This window comes from Colletes gigas, unplaced genomic scaffold, assembly GCF_013123115.1.
Source record: "Colletes gigas isolate AHSC1104 unplaced genomic scaffold, ASM1312311v1 Colletes_gigas_Sc00006, whole genome shotgun sequence".
Classification (NCBI taxonomy): Eukaryota; Metazoa; Arthropoda; class Insecta; order Hymenoptera; family Colletidae; genus Colletes; species Colletes gigas.
Window position 1 is genome coordinate 10,071,172 of NW_025106635.1, and position 25,323 is coordinate 10,096,494.

The 25,323-nt window shown below is 38.4% G+C and overlaps 1 protein-coding gene across 3 annotated transcripts in view; it reads right to left on the reverse strand.

Annotated features, from left to right (window-relative positions):
• Positions 1–25,323, reverse strand: part of LOC122395922 — a 520,523-nt gene that overhangs the window by 14,779 nt on the left and 480,421 nt on the right. For all 3 annotated transcript variants that reach the window (XM_043393844.1, XM_043393843.1, XM_043393845.1), the window contains one exon: positions 1,674–1,764. In XM_043393844.1, coding sequence (XP_043249779.1) covers positions 1,674–1,764 — 91 coding nt within the window. The remainder of the gene's footprint in view (positions 1–1,673; positions 1,765–25,323) is intronic.

Consider the following 25,323-nt stretch of genomic DNA (forward strand, 5'->3'; position numbering starts at 1 on the left):
GAGGGAGTTTCTCATCGCTATCTAACCGTGCTTATCGACAAACGCTGGGGTCCAATATTTCCGCGATGCCTCTCGTTCCAATGGGCCCCGGCAGATTAAAATCGAGCCACTCGAACGAATATAAATTTAAGGAGGACGGCGTGCATCGCGAAATTGAAATCGCGGCTCGTTTACATCCGGTGTCCAAGCACCGCTGGTAACGCTAAATACGTTCAATTATCGGGCAATCCAACGTTCAAAATGCCTCTTTTTATTATACCAATTGAAATCTCTGTAAAGAAATTGCTCGATGCAGGGCGTCTCGTCTAAATCAGGCCACTTATCTTCAATCGTTACGATACACACAATCTTTATATATAATATAAATTTTATCAAGGAACCGACATGTTGCACAGAATATTTTTTCCGGAATTTTTAAGCTATCGTGTAATATTAAAATAGTTTCATGAATAATTAAAATTGTTGTTTGATAATGGGGTACAATAATGATTCTTAAGATGAACAGTGTAGACAAAATTCGATACCAGCATCGTATTTTAAATGTCGTCTTTCGTCAGTTGGAAGGAATAATCACGTCTAGAATTAATTTTAAAACCCATTACTGTACTTGCAAATATTCAACACCTACGTTTTTAACAAATTTTATTTTCTGTAACTTTGATCTATACCGGGTGTTGGGCCATTCCTGGGAAAAATTAAATTAGGAGATTCTAGAGGCCAAAATAGGACGAAAGTCAAGAATACCAATTTGTTGATGGAGGCTTCGTTAAAAAGTTATTAACGTTTAAAGTTCCGCAAGTATTGAATTTTTTTCTCGAAAATGCACAGGATTTCGGGGGGATGTGTAATGACCAAAAATAATTGTAATCAACCCCCGAAACCGAAAATAATTTTTCGAGAACGATTTGAAATTTTTTATTTCGTCGAAAAATTTAGCACATTTCTGAATTTTTTTCTCGAAAGTGGATAGGATTTCGAGGGTATGTCTATTCACCAAAAATAATTGTACTTGCCCCCTGTAACGAAAAATAATTTTTCCAGAACGATTTGAAATTTTTTAATTTTGTCGAAAAATTTCACTTTCTCGAATTTTTTTCTGAAAAGTGAGTAGGATTTCGGGGGTATATCTATTCACCAAAAATGATTGTAATTGACCTCTGTAATCGAAAATAATTTTTCCAAAATGATTTGAAACTTTTCAATTTCGTCGAAAAATTTGACCTTCTTTCTGAATATTTTTCTCGCAAATGCGTAGAATTTCAGGGGTATGTGTATTCACCAAAAATAATTGTAATTGACCCCCGCAACCAAAAATAATTTTTTCAGAACGATTTCAAATTTTTAACGAAGTCAAGAAATTGCTATTCTTTATTTTCGTTTTATTGTGGTCTCTAGAATTTCCCATTAAAATTTTTCCCAGGGGTAACCAAACACCCTGTATAAACGAGTGCCTTTTTACTGTTCTTTTTTATTCGTCTTGTCGTGTGGCGTTCTTTAGAATTTACACTTAATTCTTATTGAATAAAGAAATTCCTAAATAAATATTCTCTGCAGAGGTATCACGTTCTTCGTGACCAAGCTCCTTTCTGTTCCACCGACGACTATTGTTCGTATTCGTATATTTAATTAGACGGAATCCAGGAATATTGGACGACGTCGAAGTAGAAGCTTACCTCGTAAGAAAGTGTGAGTGCAGTTTTTTCTTGCTTCAGCTGTTCGGCCCTGTGCTTGTGCTGCAGCAGCCCCCGCGACGACTCCTCCATCCTGTAACAAATCAAACTCGCTTGAAGGAGCAGTCCAATTTTAATTCCCGTCGAAAAGATTCTAATTGAACGACCCGGCGTCGGTCCTCCAATCTCTTTCGCCTCTTCGCGAAGGTACCGGTACGACCGTTGTTATATACGTTTCAATTGCTTTCAGCGAGCCAACTCCACCGCGAAATATTAATGCTTCCGGGAGTCGAGCGTCCCGGCGCCCTGTAAAGTGTTCCTCGATAAATAGAATTTTTGGGAAAAAAATGTTTGTGATCGACGAAGCGTCGACGATGTTCTTGAGCGACTGGAACGCAGGGAGGTCCTTTGTCGTGTATTTATACGATTAGGTACGGTACGGTGAGCCCTTGACTCGCGCGGTTAATTCGTTTCGATGCTCTTCGCGCGAATTGTACAGTCTTCGAAACTGTTGCAAACGAATTTTTATACATTTCTTGTCAATTGTTGAACGAAGCAATATATGACTTTTGCTGAAAAGTCCAAATGATCATCGTTTACTGAGACAAACACCGCGATACTCGCGACCAATTCGAGCCATCTCCATCGTATCGTCTCTATATACCGCGTATTATATTTAATAAATTTCTAATTTGTTCGTTGAGTTTATTATTTCGTATCCTGACCATATCAACACCTTTCATAGCCCTGAACTAAACCATTGCAGCTGCGTGGCGAACAAAAGTGTTACAATTTGGAGGACAGTTGTGACTTCACAGAAGTTTCATCCCCCAAAACGAGTCGAACACACTGCTAAAGTGTGACCATCTGTTATGGTAACCGCATCTATTGACTCTGAACTGCTAGGCTTCTGCATATGCTGCTACGGAACTGCGAACTGCGGTCCCATAATCTTCCGAAGACCATTGAAATACACGTGAATCGACGACAAACGCAAATTCGATATTTCAGAAATCTTTCACCGAGAATATTCGGGGGAGAATCTTCAAACGAGGAAGCAGAATAAATACGAAAACCGCCCCCCTGCGTCGCGATTCTAAGCAAGCTAATGACTCGATGTGTACCCAAAGGTTTATCTCCGCGAGCGTGAATTCGTGAAAAAAGATCGCCACCCCCTCGACACACAGTGATTCGATTATCCGTTTCTTTGGGCGCGCTCGGGCTGATTCGCGCGAGTCGCCTCGCTGCCCTTCGCGACAAATTTCTTCGTGCCCACGCTCCGCGGGCTTAATGATCTGATTAGAGATACAAGAGGGTCGCGAGGGGCTAAGATATGAAGCCGATTTAAGCTTTCCGAGGGAGACGAACCGAGGGCTTTCCACGACGCCTGGCAACACCCATTTCCCCGACCGCCACCCACCCCCCTGTTCCCTTCTAGCCTTTCCCGTGCCAACTTTCAAACTAACTGCGCACTTTTGGGGCAACGTCCAATTGTTTTCTATCGTAGGAGCCATCTGCAGTCGCGCGGAAGGGTTTAATGAAGATTAATTGGCAATTACTTTAGCGGCAGTTGACTGCTATTTCCACGCACTGCTTCCGAGGGGAAAAGTTACTCACGAAACGGCCGACATTTCGTTTTTCAATGCCAAACGATGCCCAATTCCCGTATCTCGTGATCGTGAAAACTTGTGGCAAGCCAGACTCATCATTGTACGATCAAAGGGTTAACAGAAACTTCTCGAGTTAATTAAGAATTAATTTTTCAATCGGTTTTTATTGATTAACGTTATCACAATAAAGAATCATTTAAACTCAGAAACATAATAAAGGATTAAAAAGGGACAAGGTGATTTCGTCGCCATTTATATCGACCGAAAAATGAAACGAATCCAGTGGCGGATTAAGAAAAAGCAATTAATGAAAAAGGGTACGTAATAAAATTCCTCTCCAAAGTTGACAATTCTAAACTCCGTAATTAAATCCTCGACAGTGAAGGCGTCTTCCGATTGTTTCTCGTTTAAAGCGCCTGGCAGGGTGCTCCCGCGGTCCGTTTGCTATCGCCGTCGTCTCATAGAAGATTCATTTGTGTACACATCGGATCGTGAAAAGAAACTCGGCCGAATAAGCTGATTGTCCCGGCGAACTTGCTTGTTCAGGCTCCCAGGACTGTGTATATTCGCGGAGTTCGAGGCCGTTAATCGGCTTAAAACTCCGCTCGTTAAAGTTTCCAGTTTACCTTAGCTCTTAATGTGCGTCTGAAACGATTATGAGAGCCGGCCTTCGGCAGATTGAAGTGCCCGATCGGTCGTAACGAAAGATAAACCGTTCGTCTTTATTAACGCGGAGGTGACAACGTTCGCTTCTTATCGGTCGCGCGCTCTCCCGCTCGCCTCATTTGCATCCCGTTTATGCAAACAAGCATTTTTCTAGAACGAATCTGGTTACTTCGTTTAAAGTATGAAATAGGAGCGGGATACAGGAAAATATTATTACGAGTTTATCGAGGATAATATGATCATCGATGGGTATAAAAATCTCGTGTGCGACACGTTTTTACCATTACGATCTCGTTCTGGTAGCAAGTAACACTAAAATAACAATAATTTTTACTGATATTACAAGTAGGGTGATTATGGTCTTGTCCACCATGTTCTCCAATTTTTAATATTAATATAGTACCCAACCTTGATTATACTACTTGCAACGTGCGATTCTTCTTTTTTAAACTATATGTTTCCCTGATCGAGAACTCAGTACAAGTTGGACACCAGCGCAAGTAGAAATAGCATGCAATGAACAGACGCGCCAAATTTTCAAATTTATTTTTTTCACCACCTTTTCTAACTCACCATGTTCACTAGAGTATTCTGTATAGTTTAATTCAAGCCTTGAAGTAATGGTTCGAGCCTGGGAAAGTGAGTGGCATCAGATCGAGCGATCAGACTAGTGGCTAAGATATCGGTGTTATCCGATACACTTTTACGCTAGTACGATAGAAGGGCCGACTAACCGAGTTTGAAGATCTTATTTAACTTGCAGATTCGTTTCTTTTACCATTCTCGAAACGAGTTTAACAGAAGTCCTGAAGTCTAGCCTGGGAAAGTGAGTGGCAAGTATCAGATCCAGCGATTAGACTATCGTCTAGGCACGTAAGCTAGTTAGCTGCTGAGATATCGGTGCTATCTGATACTGTTTAAAGCAAGTACGACTACGAGGAGGGCGAGCATCGGCTAACCGAGTTCGAGGATCTTGTTTAACTTGCTACGCGTTCGTAGAGGCTTGTTTTATCGTTGTTGAAACGAGTTCCGCAGTGTCATCCATTTTTCAGGGTTCCAATTTTCTGAACACCCAAGTCGCGCTTCTTCTATTTCTCCAGAGAGCGAAGAACGACAATTTACTCGTACAGTTCATGAATGCTAACAAACGAATCTTATCCCTCTTACGGGGTACGCGGTAATTCACAGGATCCAGAAGTAACCTCGTAACCTCCTTCATTAGAGTTTTACCCCGGCGGTCGATTCCGCCAGCGGAACGGAGGGACTCTTCCTCCTACGGTGATTGCGCGTAACTTATCAACTGGGGTGCCATTCCACGCGGTCGGCTTAAGAACAATGCTCCGCAAACAGTAATTATAAGTGCAAACAGAAGAGCGATTGTCAGCGAGCTAGTCATACGACGGATAATCAAAATCGCAAGCCCTTGGGCTCAGTTTGCGTATTGCCCCCTTAAGCTCATCCTCCAGGTTTCACGGATTTCTAGCCGACCGTGTAATCGGAGGCAATCTGTACCAAATATGCTTAAAATCTAGCCTACGTCTATGCTTTTAGACACGGAAGTCCCACTCTGCTTCTAACTAATTCACACGAACCGATCGATCGCAATTTTAGTACTTAATTCTTAGGAAAAATATGGTAGTATGACATTGATCCTTTTCCGCAAGCTTTGTATCTATTCTCTATTGTCTAAAGTTATGGATAGAAGTCAAATAAGCTATACTGTTTGATTTAGATTACACAGAATATTTATATTTCATGCAAAAAATAGAAACGTTAAATTAAAATAGAGATTTATTATTATTACCATTTTGAAAGTCTCAACGGTGTTCCTATGAAATTCATATTAATTTATTTAATGTTTCACACGAATATTTTCTTATTCAAATAATAATATTTGAGTATCACTCAAATAGTAATACAGTAAAATTCCGGTTATCAAATATGCCTGGTATACTATATACGATGTTTACGAGTAGATCTTACATTTAATGAATTTTTTCGGCCCATTTTTTTGGAGCTCTAGAGCCCCATTACCATTTTCGTGTCAGAGAATGCGTCAAAAATTTTTTTCTCGAAAATGCGTAGGATTTCGGGGCTATGTTTATTCACCAAAAATGATAGTAATTGACCCCTGTAACTAAATATAATTTTTTTAGTATGATTTGAAATTTTTTAATTTCGCCTAAAAATTTCAGTACCTACTCGAATTTTTTTCTCGAAAGTGGGTAGAATTTCAGAGGTATATCTATTCACTAAGAATTCTTGTAATTGACCCTTGCAACTAAAAATAATTTTTTTAAAACAATTGGAAACTTTTTTAATTTTGTCGAAAAATTTCACACTTACTTGAATTTTTTTCTCGAAAATGGTTAGAATTTCGAGGGTATGTCTATTCACCAAAAATGATTGTAATTGACCCCTGCAGCTAGAAATAATTTTTCCAGGGTGATTTGAAACTTTTCAATTTCGTCGAAAAATTTAGACACCTACCCCCTGTCGATTTTTCTTAATTGATTTTCAGTAATTTTGTTTGACTCCCTATAGAAAAGTTGTCTAATACTTTTTTGTAGATACCCATGAGCTCTACTTCAGACAAAAATTTAATTGAAATATATTGACTATTTGAAAATTGGATCATTTCTATGGAATTTTTGTCACTTTACGGGGTTAAGGAGCAACTTTTCGAATATTTTTGGAATTCCTACATATTCTTCATCAAAATACGCGTTACATGCATTTTGAAACATTAAAATCCCCCAATCCGTTCAGAAGTTATGATGTTTCAAAGATACGCATGAAATTTCAGTGGAATAAATCAATAGTATGGTCAGACATTGTATTTTCGGTAAAGAATTTTTTTCTCGAAAGTGCGTAGGAATTCGGGGTTATATGTATTCACCAAAAATGATTGCAATTGACCCTCGCAGCTAAAAATAATTTTTTCAAATTGATTTGAAATTTTTTAATTTCGTCAAAAAATGTGTCCGCTTACAGAATTTTTTTTCTCGAAAATGGGTAGGAATTCTGAAATATGTCTATTCACTACAAATGATTCTAATTGCCCACCTCAACCAAAAATAATTTTTTCAGAACGATTTACAATTTTTTAATTCCGTCGAAAAATTTTTGCATCTACCCTCATCGATTTTTCTTAAAAATACGTTTTTAATTTTTAATAAACGCAACGATGGGTAATGCAGTAATACAATTGACTAATAAAATATTAAATATATAAAATTCCTACGCTTTATCCGACAACTATTTAGCATCGACGTCACTGTTGCTTGTCCGTAACATTTACCAAAGAATAATCGTATCAAATATGCTGGTTATTCGTACATTCCACATAACCAAGTGTTGGATAATCGAAACTCTGCTATACTCGAGTACTAATTTAACAGGTATTCAAACAACAATGTTCGAATTTTATTCGTCTTGTCGGTGGTCACCAGCGCTAACGACGTTCCCGCGATAATCGCGAGGAGCGCGTCTCCCAACTTGGGTTAAATTGAAAATAAATTCCGCGCTGTTTCCTTTTACGAGCGCCGGGGGGCGGGTTTTTCTCAGCATCCGCGCGCTGCATTCTTTTCCACGGCGGGTAAAAGAGTTTGAATCGCGATAAAAGGCGGTGCAACGACGAAACAATGCTCGAAAGACGCATTGTTCACCGGGGTTCCGGTCGTTCCGGCGAGTACACGGAAGATGATTATCGTTTAATGAAAGTCCGGCGACGCGGTTCCGCGTGTAATTCGGCGCGGCGCGTTCCTGCATCATTATAATCGAGTTTGCGCGGCAACGGCCGTAAATCACGAGAAACGGCTGACCGTTGCCGCGTGCTCGGGGGTTGGGGGTCGCTACTAGGATGTCTCGAGCCAAGAGGAACAGCAATGGGCGTGGAATTACGTTGGTCACGCAGAAACCAGCAGAATTTCTTATTTACGTAAAAATATCAAGCAATTCGTTACATCTCGAACTGAAATTAAATCTATTAACTATCGAGGAATTTCTATTTCGTCGCTGTGAAATGTTTCATTCTACCGGCCAAACTGTAACGAATAAAACGTTTGATATTTTTACGTAAATAAGAAATTTTGCATTTACACGAATATTCTTCAACGTTTACTCTTGTATCAGATAATATAATTTCATCTTCAATTCTCTATAGTGTATATATTTTCTTATTTTTCGTTTTGAGTACGTTTCACTTAGACTTCATAAATTAAATAAACGATGTAGCTGAGATTTTAACCCGAACTGTGCTTTTAATTCCATTTGAAAGAGCTGTATTAAAAAATAAAAGGAAATTCTACGAACGATTTTAATATACATAACTAGAAGTTCAGAATTACTCAACATATACTGCTTTATTTGCTTATAACAGCAAACTTTGGTTACGTTTGCACGAATTTAAAACGCAATAGCGATTTCTGTTCGTCTCCATTCCTCTCAGAATTCGATAAAAATCTCCTCGTGTTTCTAAATAGAAACGCTATGAAAATTCGATCGGTCCCTTCAGCCAGGCGCCATAAACTCGCGTTCCATCGTAGTCCCGGCGCTGCACTTGGCGCAGAAAGTGCATAAAACGCAGCTACGCGGAAAGAGGGTCGTGCACGGCGGAAAATATGATCCACAGAGATCGTTATTGCGCCCCGCTGCACAACCGTCGATAATTGCCAGGACCAGGTTGAGGTGGTTCGTCGGGGATTGATCAAGAGCTCCGCGTTCCTTACCCTCCTTCGATCGTTTCTTTCGTGCGACAGAAAACATTCTCGGTGAAACCATTAATCTCGACCCCGGTGAATTGAGTCGGATCGCGGGCATTTTTCAAACGGGCGAACAACGATCGAGAAGACGTATTGGTACGAGGCGAGCCGCGGTTGTTAAATGTACCCAATTCTTTCGCGATAAATTGGAAAACCCGGACCGATTACCCGACCTTCTATTCAAGGATCCCGTAACAAGAACTGCGGCGACTGAGTGAGATTTATGGCAACGTTATTGCAAATAAAATTTCAGATTAAGTGGGAGAGGAATAAAAATTGTTTGAAAAACTTCACCCTTGCAGCGAGGGGAGAAACGATCGAATTCATTTGCTTGATACTTTGAGTGCTGTGTTTCCTAATTCTGGGATATTATTTACGTTGGATATAAATAGTTCTTCTATTCGTACGTTTTTATTTTTATCAGATTACTGTTCTCAACTCCAAATTTCTTACTATATTGCAAGAGAAAAAGTGAACTGGTATTAGAATACTTTCCTGAATTTTCTTGAATTTTCTTGAGCAAAAATTTAATTTTATCGTATTAATAAAAACTTGGAATAATTATATATATAAATTACGTTTTACAGAAACAGGTACGAAGCAGGTTTGAGCTTTTACTCTATCGAAACCACGATTGTTTCTGTACGCGCCTATCGTGTCTGAGCTATTACTGACTCGAACTACTTGAATTTCTCATCGATCCGTAATCCTGCATTCTCCGTAATATTAATAGCCACATATGCAACAATATGACAAAATATGCGAGATATAGCATACGTAATAATCATGAGAACTTTTTAACTATATTTAAATTACTGTGAACTGTGGCAAGACCTTCCAGACTAAGTTGCCTTTTCTCACCGATTTCTCATAAAAATACTTGCACGAATATTCACAAGTTTACTCGTAAGTATTTTTATATTTTATTATACCACAACAGATGCAATAAAATCACAAAATAAATAAACATTCTATCATATAGGAAAGCACACGGTTCCCTAATAATAAATTAAATTTGCTAGATTATAGATTGTACAGTAAATAATGAATCATAGCTCAATGAATAGAAAAAGTAAACATCTAAACTGGAGATCCCCCCAAACTAACCAGGCAAGGATTAAATAAAATAAATAATAATAGATATTGGAGAATATTTAGCAATAAAATTTTGATCGAAGCAATCTCGAGGCGTCTGGGTTAGGTCTGGGTTAGGATTAATGCAATAAAAACACAAAATAAATTCTATCCTACAGGCTTACGAGTAATCTAAAAAATAATCCCCAAAAGGAAAGCACACGGTTCCCTAACAATAAATTAAATTTGCTAGATTATAGATCGTACAGTAAATAATGGATTAGAATAGAAAAAATAACCATGTGAACTGGAGATCACCCCAAACCAACCAAGCAAGGATCAAATAAAATAAATAATAATAGATGTTGGAGAATATTTAGCAATAAAATTTTGATCGAAGCAATCTCGAGGCGTCTGGGTTAGGTCTGGGTTAGGATTAATGCAATAAAAACACAAAATAAATTCTATCCTACAGGCTTACGAGTAATCTAAAAAATAATCCCCAAAAGGAAAGCACACGGTTCCCTAACAATAAATTAAATTTGCTAGATTATAGATCGTACAGTAAATAATGGATTAGAATAGAAAAAATAACGATGTGAACTGGAAATCACCCCAAGTCTAAATAAAATAAATAATAAACTGGAGGTTACCCCAAGTCTACCAGGCAAGGATCAAATAAAATAAATAATAATATAAAACGTTGGATAATAGTTGGCAGTAAAATGTTGTTGGAAGCAATCACGAGTCGTCTGGAGGAGTCGCGTGCGACGAGAAACGGGACCGTAGACGACGTCCTTGCAGTCTGGTCCTAACCAGGGCGCGTAATAATTTCCACGGACAATAATGGCGCCGGCACACAAAGGCACGCCACCGCCGCGAGGGCGGCTTTAACACCCGCCCCACGCGATTCAATAATATATTCGCGGATACCTGTTTACCTTAGCCGCTCGTCTGCGTTTGCATAGCTCACGTGTGCGTGAACGTGCGTGCCCCTGCGTCGCTCGCGTGCGATCTAACGTGTAAACAATAATTACTCGACGCACGGGGTCTGCCGTGACGCGTGGGAGGGACCTCATCGACGAACGCAGAAGATTTCGTCGAAACGTTCGCGGAAGCCCGATCGCGTGCCACGGATCGATGGAACCAGAAACGCGAAGGGGGCGCGCCTCGACGGAATCGTTTCTGTAAATTAGTCGCACGGTCCGTGAAACTCGCGATATATGCTGGGGAAATATTTGTCCAAGACCATGACGAGGGGTTGTTACCGATCTGTGAAAAAGGAACTCGCTGCAGAATTTTAAGCAGCGAACTTGCTGAGACTCGCCGAGAAGATGTTTGACAGGGAATACTAATGCAGCTTGCGCGTGTTACTTTGGTTTTAACGGATTGGAACGACCCTTGGGGAGCTTTTGTGCTCGATCAGAGCAAGATTACAAGTTTCTTTTCATTAATCACCGTTTAAAAAATTTGTTTCATCTGAGAATAATTTTATATGATTCTACTGTGTGGTTTACGGGCTTTAGGGGTGCTTACAAACAGAAGCATCTAGTGACAGAAGGTACCTATTGTTCTAAATGATGTGTGTAAAATTGTATGTTGTGCTGTGGAAGTTTTGTCGAAGATCGTGACAAGGGTTGTTATCGATCTGTAACTTTGGTTTTAACGGATAGGAACGACTCTTGGGTAGCTTTTGTGTTCGATCAGAAGTCTCTTTTCATTAATCACTATTTAAAAAATTTATTTTGTCTGAGAACAACTTTATACGTGTGGTTTACGGTCTTTAGGAATGCTTATAAACAGAAGTATTTAGTGATAGAAGGTACCTATTGTTCTAAATGACATGTGTAAAATTGTGGAAATATTTGTCGAAGACAAGGGTTGTTATCGATCTGCAAAAGGAACCGAACTGAAAAGGAATTTTAAGTTACAAGCAGGGAATTATAAACAATGTATGCATAATGTGTAGCAACTGTGAGCTTTTATGTAAATATTTGTCGAAGACCACGCCGAGGGTTGTTACCGATCTGTGAAAAACGAATCTATAGAATTTTAAGCAGCAAGGGAAGTTGCAGAGATTCGGGGAGACGTTTAACAGGGAATACTAATGTCTTAGGTAGAACTTTGTTTTTAGTGGAGAGGAATGTTCCTGTATTTTCTTAGGCCAATTAAAGCAAGATCGTACGTTTATTTGTTCTACATTTCGACGAGTTTAGGGTCCGTTTCAACGATGTAATTCTTAGATATGAAAATACGAATATACCTGGTACCAAGATAATTTTACTCGTAATTTTACAAATATACATAGAAGGTCTACTTAATTGACAATACAAATATAAATCATAGAACATGGTCGAAACAAGCTGAATATAAAAACGAGTAAAAGGATAAATAAGAGAAAATTTTAGTATTGATGCAGGATTTGCAAAAACTATTGCAAATTTAATATTTGAGCTACCACTGTTTGATCACAATGTGAATGTTATTTTGGATAGAAAGTTTTTGAACACGAAACTTAATATTTCATCTTCGAGTACTTCCTATATTTTAAGGGTTGTTGAAATTCAAGAATACCGTGCTGGAACGAGATTCAGAGAATCGTAGATTGAAGCATGATTGAGGTTCTAAAGGGTTGGTAGACATAATATTTACACAGAAAATTGTGATAATCATATGCTGTGAAAGAAAATAGATATAAGGGGTGCATTAGAGGGTAGATAATGCATCCTTTTAAACGTGTTTTAACACGACACAGGGTCTCTGACATACGTTTGCTTTAAATTTGAAAGAGTCATGTTAAAAAAAAACTAACTCTGTACAACCCAGTGTGTTTTTAAAATCAAAACTGATGTTATCAATACTACACCAACTATTACTTATATTTTTCCCACAACAGAATAGACAGAGAAGGCCATTTTTATTACATTTATGTAGAAATCAAATAATGTTTAGATTATATAATATCAATATTTTGTCCACACAATTGACTGTCATTTTCGATTAAAAATTTACACCAACTATTACTTATACTTTTCCACAACAGAATAGACTGACAAGGAACCATCGCGAACGGTCCGGCTTCGATTTTGATGAAACTTTGTACACTTATAAAGCAGCCAAAAATAATCGACACGTATTTTTTTTTAGCTGCGGTAACTCGAGTTTAAGGGGTGAAACCACCCCTTGAAGTTTCGGCTCGAAACGGCTATCTCGAAAACGGAAAGACATACAAAAAAATTGTTAATGGGCGAGGTTGATGGTTTCTTATGTACAATAACATGGTGTTAAAAAATTTAAAAAAATACAATTTGTTTATAACTAAAAAAAATTTATTAACCTAATTTTTCATTTTATTGAAATTTTCATAATGACAAAAAATGACGAGCATTTTATTCCAAATCCATTGGTATGCGATTTTTTAAAATTGCCTCCTACAGTCTTGCAGATGTTGATGATTTACATCTTGCGCGCACATCCATTATGGTAGTAGCCGTTCTAACTTTGATTTTAATGAAGCACTGTAGGCTTGCACTACTTCTAGAGGACAAAATCGGGAAAAATACAAGAATACCAATTTGTTGATGGAGGCTTCGTTAAGAAATTATTAACGTTTAAAGTTCCGCCCGTACTGAATTTTTTTCTCCGAAATGCCCAAGATTTCGGGGTAATGTGTAATGATCAAAAATGATTGTAATCGACCCCTGCAACCGAAAATAATTTTTTCAGAATGGTTTGAAATTTTTTAATTTTGTTGAAAAATTTCACACATTCTCGAATTGTTTTCTCAAAAGTGCGTAGGATTTCAGGGGTATATATATTGACCAAAAATGATTGAAATTGACTCCCGCAACTGAAAATAATTTTTTTAGAACGATTTGAAATTTTTTTTTTTCGCTGAAAAATTTAGGCACCTACGCCCTGTCGATTTTTCTTAAAAATTCGTTTTTCATTTTTAATAATTTTGTTTGACGCCCTACAAAAAAGTTGGCCAATACTTTTTTGTAGGTACCTATGAGCTCTACTTCAGAAAAAAGTTTCATTGAAATATATTCACTATTGTAGGAATTATGGCTGTTTGAAGATTGGACCATTTTTATGGGGTTTTTCTCATTTTGCAGGGTCAAGGATCAACTTTTTGCATATTTTTGCGATTTCTACGTATTCTTGATTAAAATACGCGTCGTTTGCATTTTTGAAAATTAAAATCCTTCAATCCGTTCAGAAGTTATGTCATTTTAAATATCCGTTTTCGGACAACATTCTGGCCATAAATTACATTTTCGATTAGGAATTTTTTTCTCGAAAGTGCGTAGGATTTCGTGGGTATATGTATTTACTAAAAATGATTGTAATTGGCCCCCGCAACCGTAAATAATTTTTTCCTGGAGGATTTGAAATTTTTTAATTTAATTTTTTAATAATTTCTTAACGAAGTCTCCATCAACAAATTGGTATTCTTGTATTTTTCCCGATTTTGTCCTTTAGAAGTAGTGCAAGCCTACAGTGCTTCATTAAAATCAAAGTTAGAACGGCTACTACCATAATGGATGTGCGTGCAAGATGTAAATCATCAAAATCTGCAAAACTGTAGGAGGCAATTTTAAAAAATCGCATACCAATGGATTTGGAATAAAATGCTCGTCATTTTTTGTCATTATGAAAATTTCAATAAAATGAAAAATTAGGTTAATACATTTTTTTTTGTTATAAACAAATTGTATTTTTTTAAATTTTTTAACACCATGTTATTGTACATAAGAAACCATCAACCTCGCCCATTAACAATTTTTTTGTATGTCTTTCCGTTTTCGAGATAGCCGTTTCGAGCCGAAACTTCAAGGGGTGGTTTCACCCCTTAAACTCGAGTTACCGCAGCTAAAAAAAAATACGTGTCGATTATTTTTGGCTGCTTTATAAGTGTACAAAGTTTCATCAAAATCGAAGCCGGACCGTTCGCGATGGTTCCTTGTGAGACGTTTTTATTACATTTATGTAGAAATCAAATAATATTTAGATCTCAATGTTTTGTCCACACAATTGACTCTCATTTACGACTAAAAACTATCACTCTTTATATCGAGGATATCAGGGTATCGAAAAATGCAGAAAACCTTGATCTGGATAGCAGTTATAAAAACCGATCCAGTTTCCAATACGAAGAATCGCTGAAGCCTAGATAACATCCAAGAGAGTAGGAAGCCCGTTCGTCTCCTCCAGCCTTAGAAGTGCATAATTTGTTTATGACTCGCAGAAACTGACTGAGATATAGGGTAAATAGTCTCGTAATGCATTCGTACGGATTGCATGGGGCAATGTTCCGTTGACAGGAAAGACAAACGCCGGTCACGGTGGACACGAACCTTTTCTCGGAAGGCGACAGTAAAGGTTGATAACAAACATGGCTGGATGACAAGTGGTGACACGATAATGGCTGGTTTATTAGACAGGATCGTGCTTTCGTCCGGCAAACACGAACCGCAATGTAAACGCTTGTTCAGCGATATAAAGAGGTGTTCGATTTCTCTATCTACAGCAAAGAATCGCTTCCAATTTTTCAATCTCGTCGAAAGCCATTTACAATCGTGTCAAGAACAGTATCTATAAAAAGAAGGATTTATGTACAAATTCTTTGACACGATTGTAATCTGAATTGTAAATCCGAAAAATAGCTTTCAGTTATCGTGTGCGTTTTAAAAATAAATAAAAGCAAATTGATCGATTCTTTCGTACGAAAAAGATTGCTCGTTTATTTGTTCGCGTTGCATGTTTCTTTTTTAGTAGAAAAAAGAAACATACTTTTCTCTGAGTACGTTTTCATGTATTTCTGTTCGTGGCGCTCGATTCCACGAACTAATTAGCCTACAACGCGATCCGTCGAGCGGTTAAGATCAATTTTATGGAAAACGGAGCAGAAAAGTTTCGCCTTTCGTGGAACGGACACGCGACGCGCGTAAAATAGATTGTATTTTACGGTGGATGGAAATTGAAGGTTTATCTTTCTAACGCCGCGGTCTCGTCGAAGGGCGATAATAATCGGGCAGAGCACGCCGTACTGTTTTCCCACAAAGGTTTCGCCTATCGAATGGAATCGCGTGTCGTTCGGGGGATCCCATTATGAGAAACGAAATCTACCCCAATTTTCAATCCAACGTTCGATTATCCCCGCTTATGACAGCTTTGATCAAATGGAATCGATAGCGACGAAAATTGTCTATGCCAGAATTATTCAGAACGATGCGGGCGACGAATTTACCCTCCATCGAAAATTGCGTTTAAATTTACATTCTTTCACGCTTACCCTCCATTGCGTGAAAATAGAACTATGTATCTGACAAATATTATTATGAAAGTATGTACAGTAACAGTTATGCAAATAAAAAAATTCATCGTTGCAAGGGAAACATTTTTGTTTTGATACATTTTTACACGTTTGTGAGTGAACGACGAGCAGCTAAAAAGTTTCACCTTGGTCTCTAGACTTCTACAAAGTGCACGTGTAAAAAGAAGGAAAATTTCATTTAGGACCACGAGGAAGAAATAAAATCTCTGTACTCGGTGAAGCCGTAGACAAAGGCGTAGTTTCCACTGTTTCAGACGGACCTTTTTTAAACACCATTTCCAACATTGTGTTACTTAATAAAAACGCGGTCCTTCGTACTGTTATTTTAATGGTGTTAAGAAGAAATAAACTTACTATTTACAGAAATTCAAAAACATTTCGATTGCCTTTAAGTTAGCAAGATTTGTTCTCATTCGAGGTTATTTGAAGATCGTTAAAAAATCGTAATATTTCTTGGACCAAAACAAATAAATTTATTATTTATAGACATTCAAAAACATTTCTACTGTCTTTAAATTAGCAAGATTTTTTCTTATTGGAGGTTACTTGAAGATCGTCAAAAAATCGTAACATTTTTCGACATCATTTCCAACATCGTAGTACTTAATAAAAATGGGGTTCTTCATACTGTTATTTTAACGGTGTTGTAAACAAATTAATTTATTATTTATAAACATTCAAAAATATTTCGACAGATTTTAAATTAGCAAGATTTCTTCTAATTCGAAGCTACTTAAAGATCGTTGAAAAATCGTAACATTTCTTGAACCAAAACAAATAAATTTATTATCTGTAGACATTCAAAACCATTTCGATTGCCTTTAAATTAGCAAGATTTATTCTCATTCGAGGTTATTCAAAAATCATTAAAATAATCGTAACATTTTTTGGACTAACCGAACAAGATATTAGAATTCTCTTTGGACGGAAGTAGATTGCAACAAGTTGAAAATTCCACGTTAATGACTCCGAATCTACGGTAGCAGGCTAATTATACCTGGTTGTGGATCGATCCGCGACCACCAGGCAATATTCCTTTGCCTTAAACCGCGTTTAATTAACGTCGAAACCGCGCCACGTCCGATTCATTTGATCCCCAAACGATAACTGACGATTATCCCGGTACGGTGGTATCGCTGTCCGTGTGATGCATTTACGGGAGCCGAGCAGCGACAAAAGGAGACAAGAGCACGAGAGGGAGGCCGTGGAGAAGGGCCACTCTTGGCCGTTAAATCTGTAATAAACGGTGCTCGTGTGTCTGGCTAATACAATGCGACGGTAACCGTGCTTAACAGGAACTCGTAAAACTGTATTCGGTAAAATAAATTGAACGGCGCCGTCATAGGGCGGAATAGCGCGGCTCGATCTCGCGAAATGCAATAACGCCGAACGTGCTACGGGAATAGAACAATGGCGGACCTCTACAAACGAATCGCTGACCGCGATCGAATCTTCCAACGATGGTTAGGCTAACCCATGCACAGGGAACCTTTCGAGACTTTTAGAGCGGTCATTTTGCATGTTTTATCTATTTTCGAAGCGATCGTTGAAAATATTTTTGTTTACATTCAGAATTTCTGGGGTTGGGATTCTCGAATTCTTTCACTGTTTTCCGACAAATGAGAAAATGTCTACAACGTGAAACAGATACAACAGAAAAAATATATTTAAAATAATTCTTAAACAGCGTTTGAAAATCCTCTCGTTACGGTCTTCGAAATTACAAAATTAACGAAATTCAAAGTACGTAACTTCGTACGAGGTGTAAACGTAGGGATCGATTTAAACAAAAGAATTGCACCTTTCTAGAATTTACAAAAAAAATATAAAAATTGTACGGGAGAATTTTGGTCGTAGAAACTATAATAAAATCAATGAAATGGAATAAAAAAACAGCGAATTTAAAATATATTCTCAAACATTTTATGGGTTAATGTATTAGCCCAGTGTCCCAAGAGATCAAGTCCGAAGCGTGTCACACGTAAACCCACGAATCTTCCAAACCTGCGAAATCACTCATAGGATGGACATTAATTAGTGTCCTGTCGCTTCACGTGGTCACATAACACAAGCACGACTGAATTAGGCTCGTGGGTTTATCGAATAATGTAAATCTAAACGAGAGACGAGTTCATCCAAAATAAAGTCCTCTCCAGAAATTAATTCCATTCAAAGATTTATTAAATATCTCTGCTACAACAAATTGCTTAATAATTATCCACGAACGAAATGCCTCTGAGTTTCATTTACAAAAAATCGTGCAATTTTCGAGCGACCAGCCGCGCACTTTTGTTCTCGTTTTTTTTTAAGCGTACGAAATTGATCGTCCACGCTGGGCGCGCGAATTTTCGAACCGGCACGCAGAGTCGCCAAATATCGCTCGACGATGAGATATTTTAACGACGCCGCGCGTTGCGCATTATATTTTACGCCCGTAATTGCCACGAAGATTCGCAATTACGCGGGAAAAATGAAAAGTGTCGGGAGGAAATGGCGGCTAATTCGACGTTAATGGCCGTCGACACACGGACGCGCCATAATTTCGCGGCAATTTTCGATCGTTACCATCGAAATTGCCATTTCCACGCGGTCTTTGGAATTGAATAATTTTCACCTATCATTTCCGTGTTCGCGCGCGAGTCTAATCCGGGGTTTCACGTAATCGGAAATAATTCGGCCTCCTTCTATGGGAATTCCGGGACTGTAATTCGCGCGGTTCACTTTCGATTTTCGTCTGTCGTTTCGTAAAATAGCTCCCTTCGCGACGAACCTGGAACGTTATTTCACGTGCTCGCGGGCACGAAACGTTGCATGTTACGAGCACCTAAATTTCTCAAGATCTTTCAAAACCGATATAATTAAACAGCTGGGTCAGCGTAACAACTGGTATTTTTCTACAAATTATTTTGTCCATATTTCTACATTTTTAATTCTTGTTCGTTGTATTAGATTTTGTTAAGAATGACTGAAAATCACTAGAGACAAATGTACCTATTATGCATGCATGAAATGTGTGAACCGTTGTCGAAGTGATAAAGTAATTGTGTAACAATCTGTTAGTAATCTAAAATAAAATTAACAGATTTATTTTGCGATAACGTGTTCCCGTTGATATTAAAAATATCATATCGGTCACGGTGATTGTAATCGTGGCGGACGAACGGACCCGAGAAGAAATCGATCGGCGTCGCGATGAAACGCGACGAGACGCGTTCGTTGTCCTCTCGACGAACCTGTCGAAGCGAGCCGTGCAACGAACTCTCTTCGTTCGGCGCCGCTTTAAAATCACAGGCAAACATTCCACCCTGCCAGGCCAGCGGAAATTACCTAACAGCCTGTTAAGAGCGTTCGTTCGCGCGTGACTCTCGGCCGGATCGAACGAACGAGACGACTCTGAGGCTACGCGGTGTTCTGCGTCTGGAACGACGACGTTCTCCGACACCAGCGAATAATCGGGGGTTCTTCCGTCGCCGTGAGCCACGGTAAAATTAACCCTCCGTAGGTGAATGGCTCGGGGACCGACGAACGAAGATCATATTGACCCGTACCAGTACTCCACGCAGGCTTCAAAAGAAGGAATCGAGCAGAAAATTTGACGTACACTGGCCATTCGAACATTCTGTACGACGCTCTAACACGCTTACTGCGAAATCGAACTCCTCGAAACGAAATTTTGATTTTGGATCGTTTGGAAATTGGCATAACCACAGTCTGTCATAGAAATTGCTTCTACAGCCTTGTTAAAACTCAAGAGTCCTATCTAGATTTATTTTCTTTAACGTTTAATCTTGAGAATTCATAGGAAACATTTTTGGGTTGGCTTAAGTTAAATTGGATCAGCTTAATTTCGTACCTAATAAATAACTTGGTTTTCTTACCAGAGAAAACTTACTTCTTTATATTAAACCTATCGACACTTATACGAAGTTTGTTTCAAGTCAATTTCGTACTCAGTTCCAGAGAAAACAATTATCTACGAAACAATACTGGCTAGTAATTATGCAAACATCCTGTATACAAATTTAAATTCATTCTCGGTTAAATAAACAATTTATAATCCAGTTATATCGCACGTCAGTTCTCTGGGCGCATAGACTCGATCTAAACTTTAAAATAAACATAGAAGATAGCAAAAATTATAGTAAGTGATATGGTCATCCGATAGAGGATAAAATGCCCTTTAAAACGAGCGTTCATTTAAGTCTATAGCGTAATTAGTTCCGGAGATATGACAATTTGTGTTTCAAGTCGAGCGTCAAAGTAAACGTCAAAATAAACATAGAAGATAGCAAAAATTATAGTAAGTGATATGGTCATCCGATAGAGGATAAAATGCCCTTTAAAACGAGCGTTCATTTAAGTCTATAGCGTAATTAGTTCCGGAGATATGACAATTTGTGTTTCAAGTCGATGCGGTGGCTAGTTTCGAAAATATGAGGCCTCGAAGTTTGTTTACGTCGCGAGATCAATGAACTTTCTTACTACGGCCTTGCCAAGGTCGCTGACCGCACGTGCTTCGTAGTAAAGTGACCACGTCATTCACGCGCGAGACAAAGAGGTCCGACGCGCGAGACGGAGACGGAGATAGTCGAATTAAAAAAAATTACCTTTTACATAAATTGCGATATCTCGAAAACGGAAAGTCGGATCGACAAAAATCAAAAACCACTTTAAAGGGGAAGCTTCACCGCTGCCAACAGTGGTTCGATTATTAATAAAACACTAGTAGTTTCGGAACTACACGCATCTAAAGTTTAACTATTTTTAAAACGCTTTATCACACTCCTCAGTAGAATATTATAACCAATAAGTAAATTACTCGAGTAATTTAATTCGTAATAATTGTTTAGAATGTTTTTTACGTTACTAACAATGCTTCAACATCCTCGAGTAAACACTTTGCCATAATTTCTATCCTTTCTCGATTACGAAATTAATTTTTATTTAGTTCATCCTTTATAGTTGTCCGTAGTCGTTGCTGGATCATATTACGATTCAAGATATCCCTGCTTTTCAGCTGATAAAACGAAGATACAACGGTCAAAATGGCGCGTGACGTCGCTCGGGATAAAAATGCAGCCCTCGCGCACGGAAATTTGGATACGTTACGTTAGTGTTGCGCGACCAAACGGAAAATTGAATTTTCCATTCGCCCTCCGTCGTCCGCGTTTTCCGCGAGCCGTCGAGAGTACCCATTAGCGACGCTGAGGAACAATGGCGGCTAAATAGACGCGACGAGGAGGGAACTTGGAAAGGTTGAGGAGGAGGATAAAGAGAGGTTGAAGAGAGGTTGCGATGCTGAGCAGAGAGACATAAACGTTGAAAGAGGAGAGCAGAGAGTGGAGTATGATCAAATGAGAACGGAAAGGAGAAGATGAAAAGATGACGGAGGGGAGGAAAACCGGAGGCAGAGGGAAAACGAAACGGGAAGTGGAACGGAAGAATTTAAGTACGAGCGCTGAAAAATGAAAAGGTTGCAGAGGTACGAAAATGATTGCGTTGCGTTCTAGATCTGTCAGTAGACTCGTCAGTAAGGTAACCTAACGCAGCTTTAATCAAAGGCGAATGGGATTTCTTGGTTGGACCAGTCCGGATCGATGCGACCCGGGGGGGCGTTCTGGTTTATTTCTCTCAAATGTTTGCACACCGACCTACTTAAATAAGTTATAAAAAAACTGTAAAATACGGAGAAATACTGTCTAATGGATGAATTAATTTGATCGAACGTGAAAAGATTGATTATTTGAGAATTTCTCGAGCAAAAGATGTGTGTTGTGTGAGAGAAATGAAATTAATTTGTTTAACTTGGTATAAAAGAGATGCTATGTAGTTGTTTTTCCTTGGCACGGATAGCCCCTCGAGAAATGGTCGGTGTTTTGTAGACAAAAGAAGACCTTCGGGCGAATCGTATTGGGTCAGACGTTACAGTCAGCCTTTGTAAGGCAAAATTACTCGACGCTGTCACATTCTACTTATTCCTAACACACCATTCCCCTTAATTCGGGACCGTTTCTTTCCCCCCCTGCAATTTATCAAGCCCAAGTTCGACCAACAAAGGAAGTCTACAAATCGGACAAGCCTTTTTAAAATGGCACCCAGTCCGAAATCGAAGGACCCAGTGAATGTAAAATAATTGCAGAATGTCAGTTGTATTTGGCCAGTAATTTTGAGTACAAATGACTTGTTAATATGAATGTTACATAATTTGTCAGCTTTTATACATCGTATCGTTACAATGGAAAATAGAAAAATAAAAAGCAATTCGAGAATAAATTATATTAAACAAAAATTCAGAAGCCTAATTAGGCATTCGAACTAAGAACTTCTCAACAAACATAGTAGCTCCTCAATTTTGGAAATTTGATTACATAATACAATTAAAAAACAAATTATTATTTTACAGTTTACAATTATTATATTTCATTAATTAATTTATACGTCAGTGTTATAAATAATGAGGAACATACGATTCAAATGATGCTTATTGCTGCTGCACCGTGCACGAGTTAAAAAAGTGCAAGGTTCGAAAAGAAAATGAAGCGAAAGTGAGAACCGTGTACAAAGGAGACAATAGAATTCCAGCAAAAAAATCTAAAAACGATGATAAAGCGTAAACGCTTGCCGAATGAACGCTAGCGTTAAATTTGACGGAATGAGAATCAAAGAAGAGGACAAATGGTAGAGACACAAAAGGAGGGAAATAAAACACGAGAAAGAGGACGAGGGGTAGAGTAAAGTCAAACGAGACAAAAGAAGGGAAAGTGTTAAAACAGAGACCGGCGAAAAGACAAACAACTGGAAGACAAAGGAGAGGCTGGAAAACGAAACGGATGAAAGGAGGAACGAGGGCGAGAGAGACGGGCGGAAGAACGACGAGGGTTGGAAAAAGAAACGAGTGGAAGGCACTGGATGGAGCCAGAGAGAGCGAGAAATCGTCGTCAGAGGGTATTAAGGGGATATACTACGGTTAATGCACCGAAATTACGTGCTTCGAGACGCTATAAAAACCAACTATTAAACGGGGAGATCTTAGTACCTTTTTGTAATTAAAAGAACGCTCACGAATACTTTTCAATTTTTGTTTCAATTTATCTCTCTTACCATTGACTTTGTTATTTCGTCTTTTACATCTATTAATTGATTATATTCCACCGACATTCATATTAAAAATAAAATTTTTCAGATAAATTTACAATCGTTCTTCACTAAAAAGGAAACATTAGATTTGGCTATTTATACATCGATTAATGAAATTTTTTAGTCTTCTACAGTACAGAAAGGGTTAATAACCCTTTGCACTCCGAATTATATTTCAATTTTGTTACCAGCGGCTCCCAATGCTTCTAAGAGTTTTATTTGAAATTTACCTGTTAAAAATAAGTGTTTTATTTTAACTGTTGTTGTATTTTGTAATTCTCAAGTGTATGATATCTGTTTGGTTTGGACTTGAAAAAATGTCGAGTGGGACTTGACGAAAGAGTTCCTGAGATAAAAATCGATGTCGAGTCACACTCGACTTAGGAGTGCAAAGGGTTGAAAGCTGTTTTCTCTCTCTTTTTACAAGTTTTAATGTCAAGCTTCACAATCATCAAGTCTTATATATTAAAATCAATACATTTTAACATTCACGCGGTATTCGTGAAACATATTCTTTTTCGTGGCCATTGCACGAACAAATCTAAATAAAATTGAACAGTATACGTTCGACGAAGTATTCGAAATTAAATCGTACGTCAAGGGGTTAAATAACAGCGAACGCTGAACTTTTCCACGTGACCTTAGATTCGAAGTAGCGACATTTTTTTTCTGCTCGAAAAAGAAAGTCCAGGATAGGGTTAGGCGATCGTAGCAGGCGTCGCGCGTCTCGTTATTTCGCGTACGCGTTTGTCGCCCGGTTTACTAGACGATCGAGAGCCGAAAGTTTGCCACGCAATTACGGGGGCCTGAGTGTGCATTAATGCGCGAGAATGAAGATCGAAATGTGCACGCGGCGGTTCTCCCCTTCGGGCACAGTGCGCGATGACATTTCGTGCAGCCCGTTCATAAATTGCGGCGAGCGTACTTAGTCGAGAAATTACGGAAATTAATTATCGTTGATTCACGCGTCGCGACTTCTCCGCTATACCGTGCGCGTTCATTATCTCCCGTATTTCTGTTTCTCCTTTTACCTTTTTTCAAATCGCCACGAAAATACACGGGGATTTCTCTCGCGAGCGTCCGTTATAAATAGAAATTCAACCGTTATCGGGGAATAAAAAGAACCTTGATTTACCATCTTACCTCGAATTAACAGCGAGTAGAAGAGGATAATGCGAACGCGATGCATCGTTGCCCGAAACGGTCGTGTTGTTTGCGGCCACTTCGTTTTCTATTATCGCGACTCGATCTCCGGGGTTCCCCGGGTAATTATTCCCGCGATTAATCACGAGCTAAATAATAAATTGCCCCTCATATGTTTTGGAATCAACTGACCGTCGCGGCGTACAAATCCAGTGACAGGGGAATTAAATTAATGTCCGATTCCGCTAATTATTAATTCCGTTCAAACACGTTCGATGGGTACCCGTGTAATTCAATATGATCGATACTTCAACACGTGTTGCTAATTGTACTAGGCGAACACGTACGCTTTACGTTTGTATGCTCGACAGTGGAATTTTCGATATTACGTTTAAGAGTTATCAGGATTTTAAACAAATTCTTCGACAGGTTTCTTCGTTAATTTTTGTCTATATAACACTAAAATTAATATGTATTTCAGTCTTCATTGCCAGATCAAAACCGTATAATATTCTGCAAAAGTAAAATTTTAGACCATTGTAAGCTGCATAACCGAAAATTTGTTTCACTACTTACTTTTTAACCTTGTTAAAATTCACAAATTCTATCCAAATTTATTCTCTTTACCGTCTCAACTTGGGAATTAATTTTTCTAGTATCATAATGGTAAATCTTGTCACCCATATACTGAGTGTTCGGCTATCCCCGGGAAAAATTTTAATGGGAGATTCTAGAGGCCAAAATGAGACGAAAACCAAGAATACCAATTTGTTGATTGAGGCTTCGTTAAAAAGTTACTAACGTTTAAAGTCCCGCCTGTAGAACGGCAATCTGCGAACAGCGTGCTTTAAACTTTAAATGTGAATAACTTTTAAACGAAGCCTCGATCAAGAAATTGATAACCTTGATTTTCGTCTTAT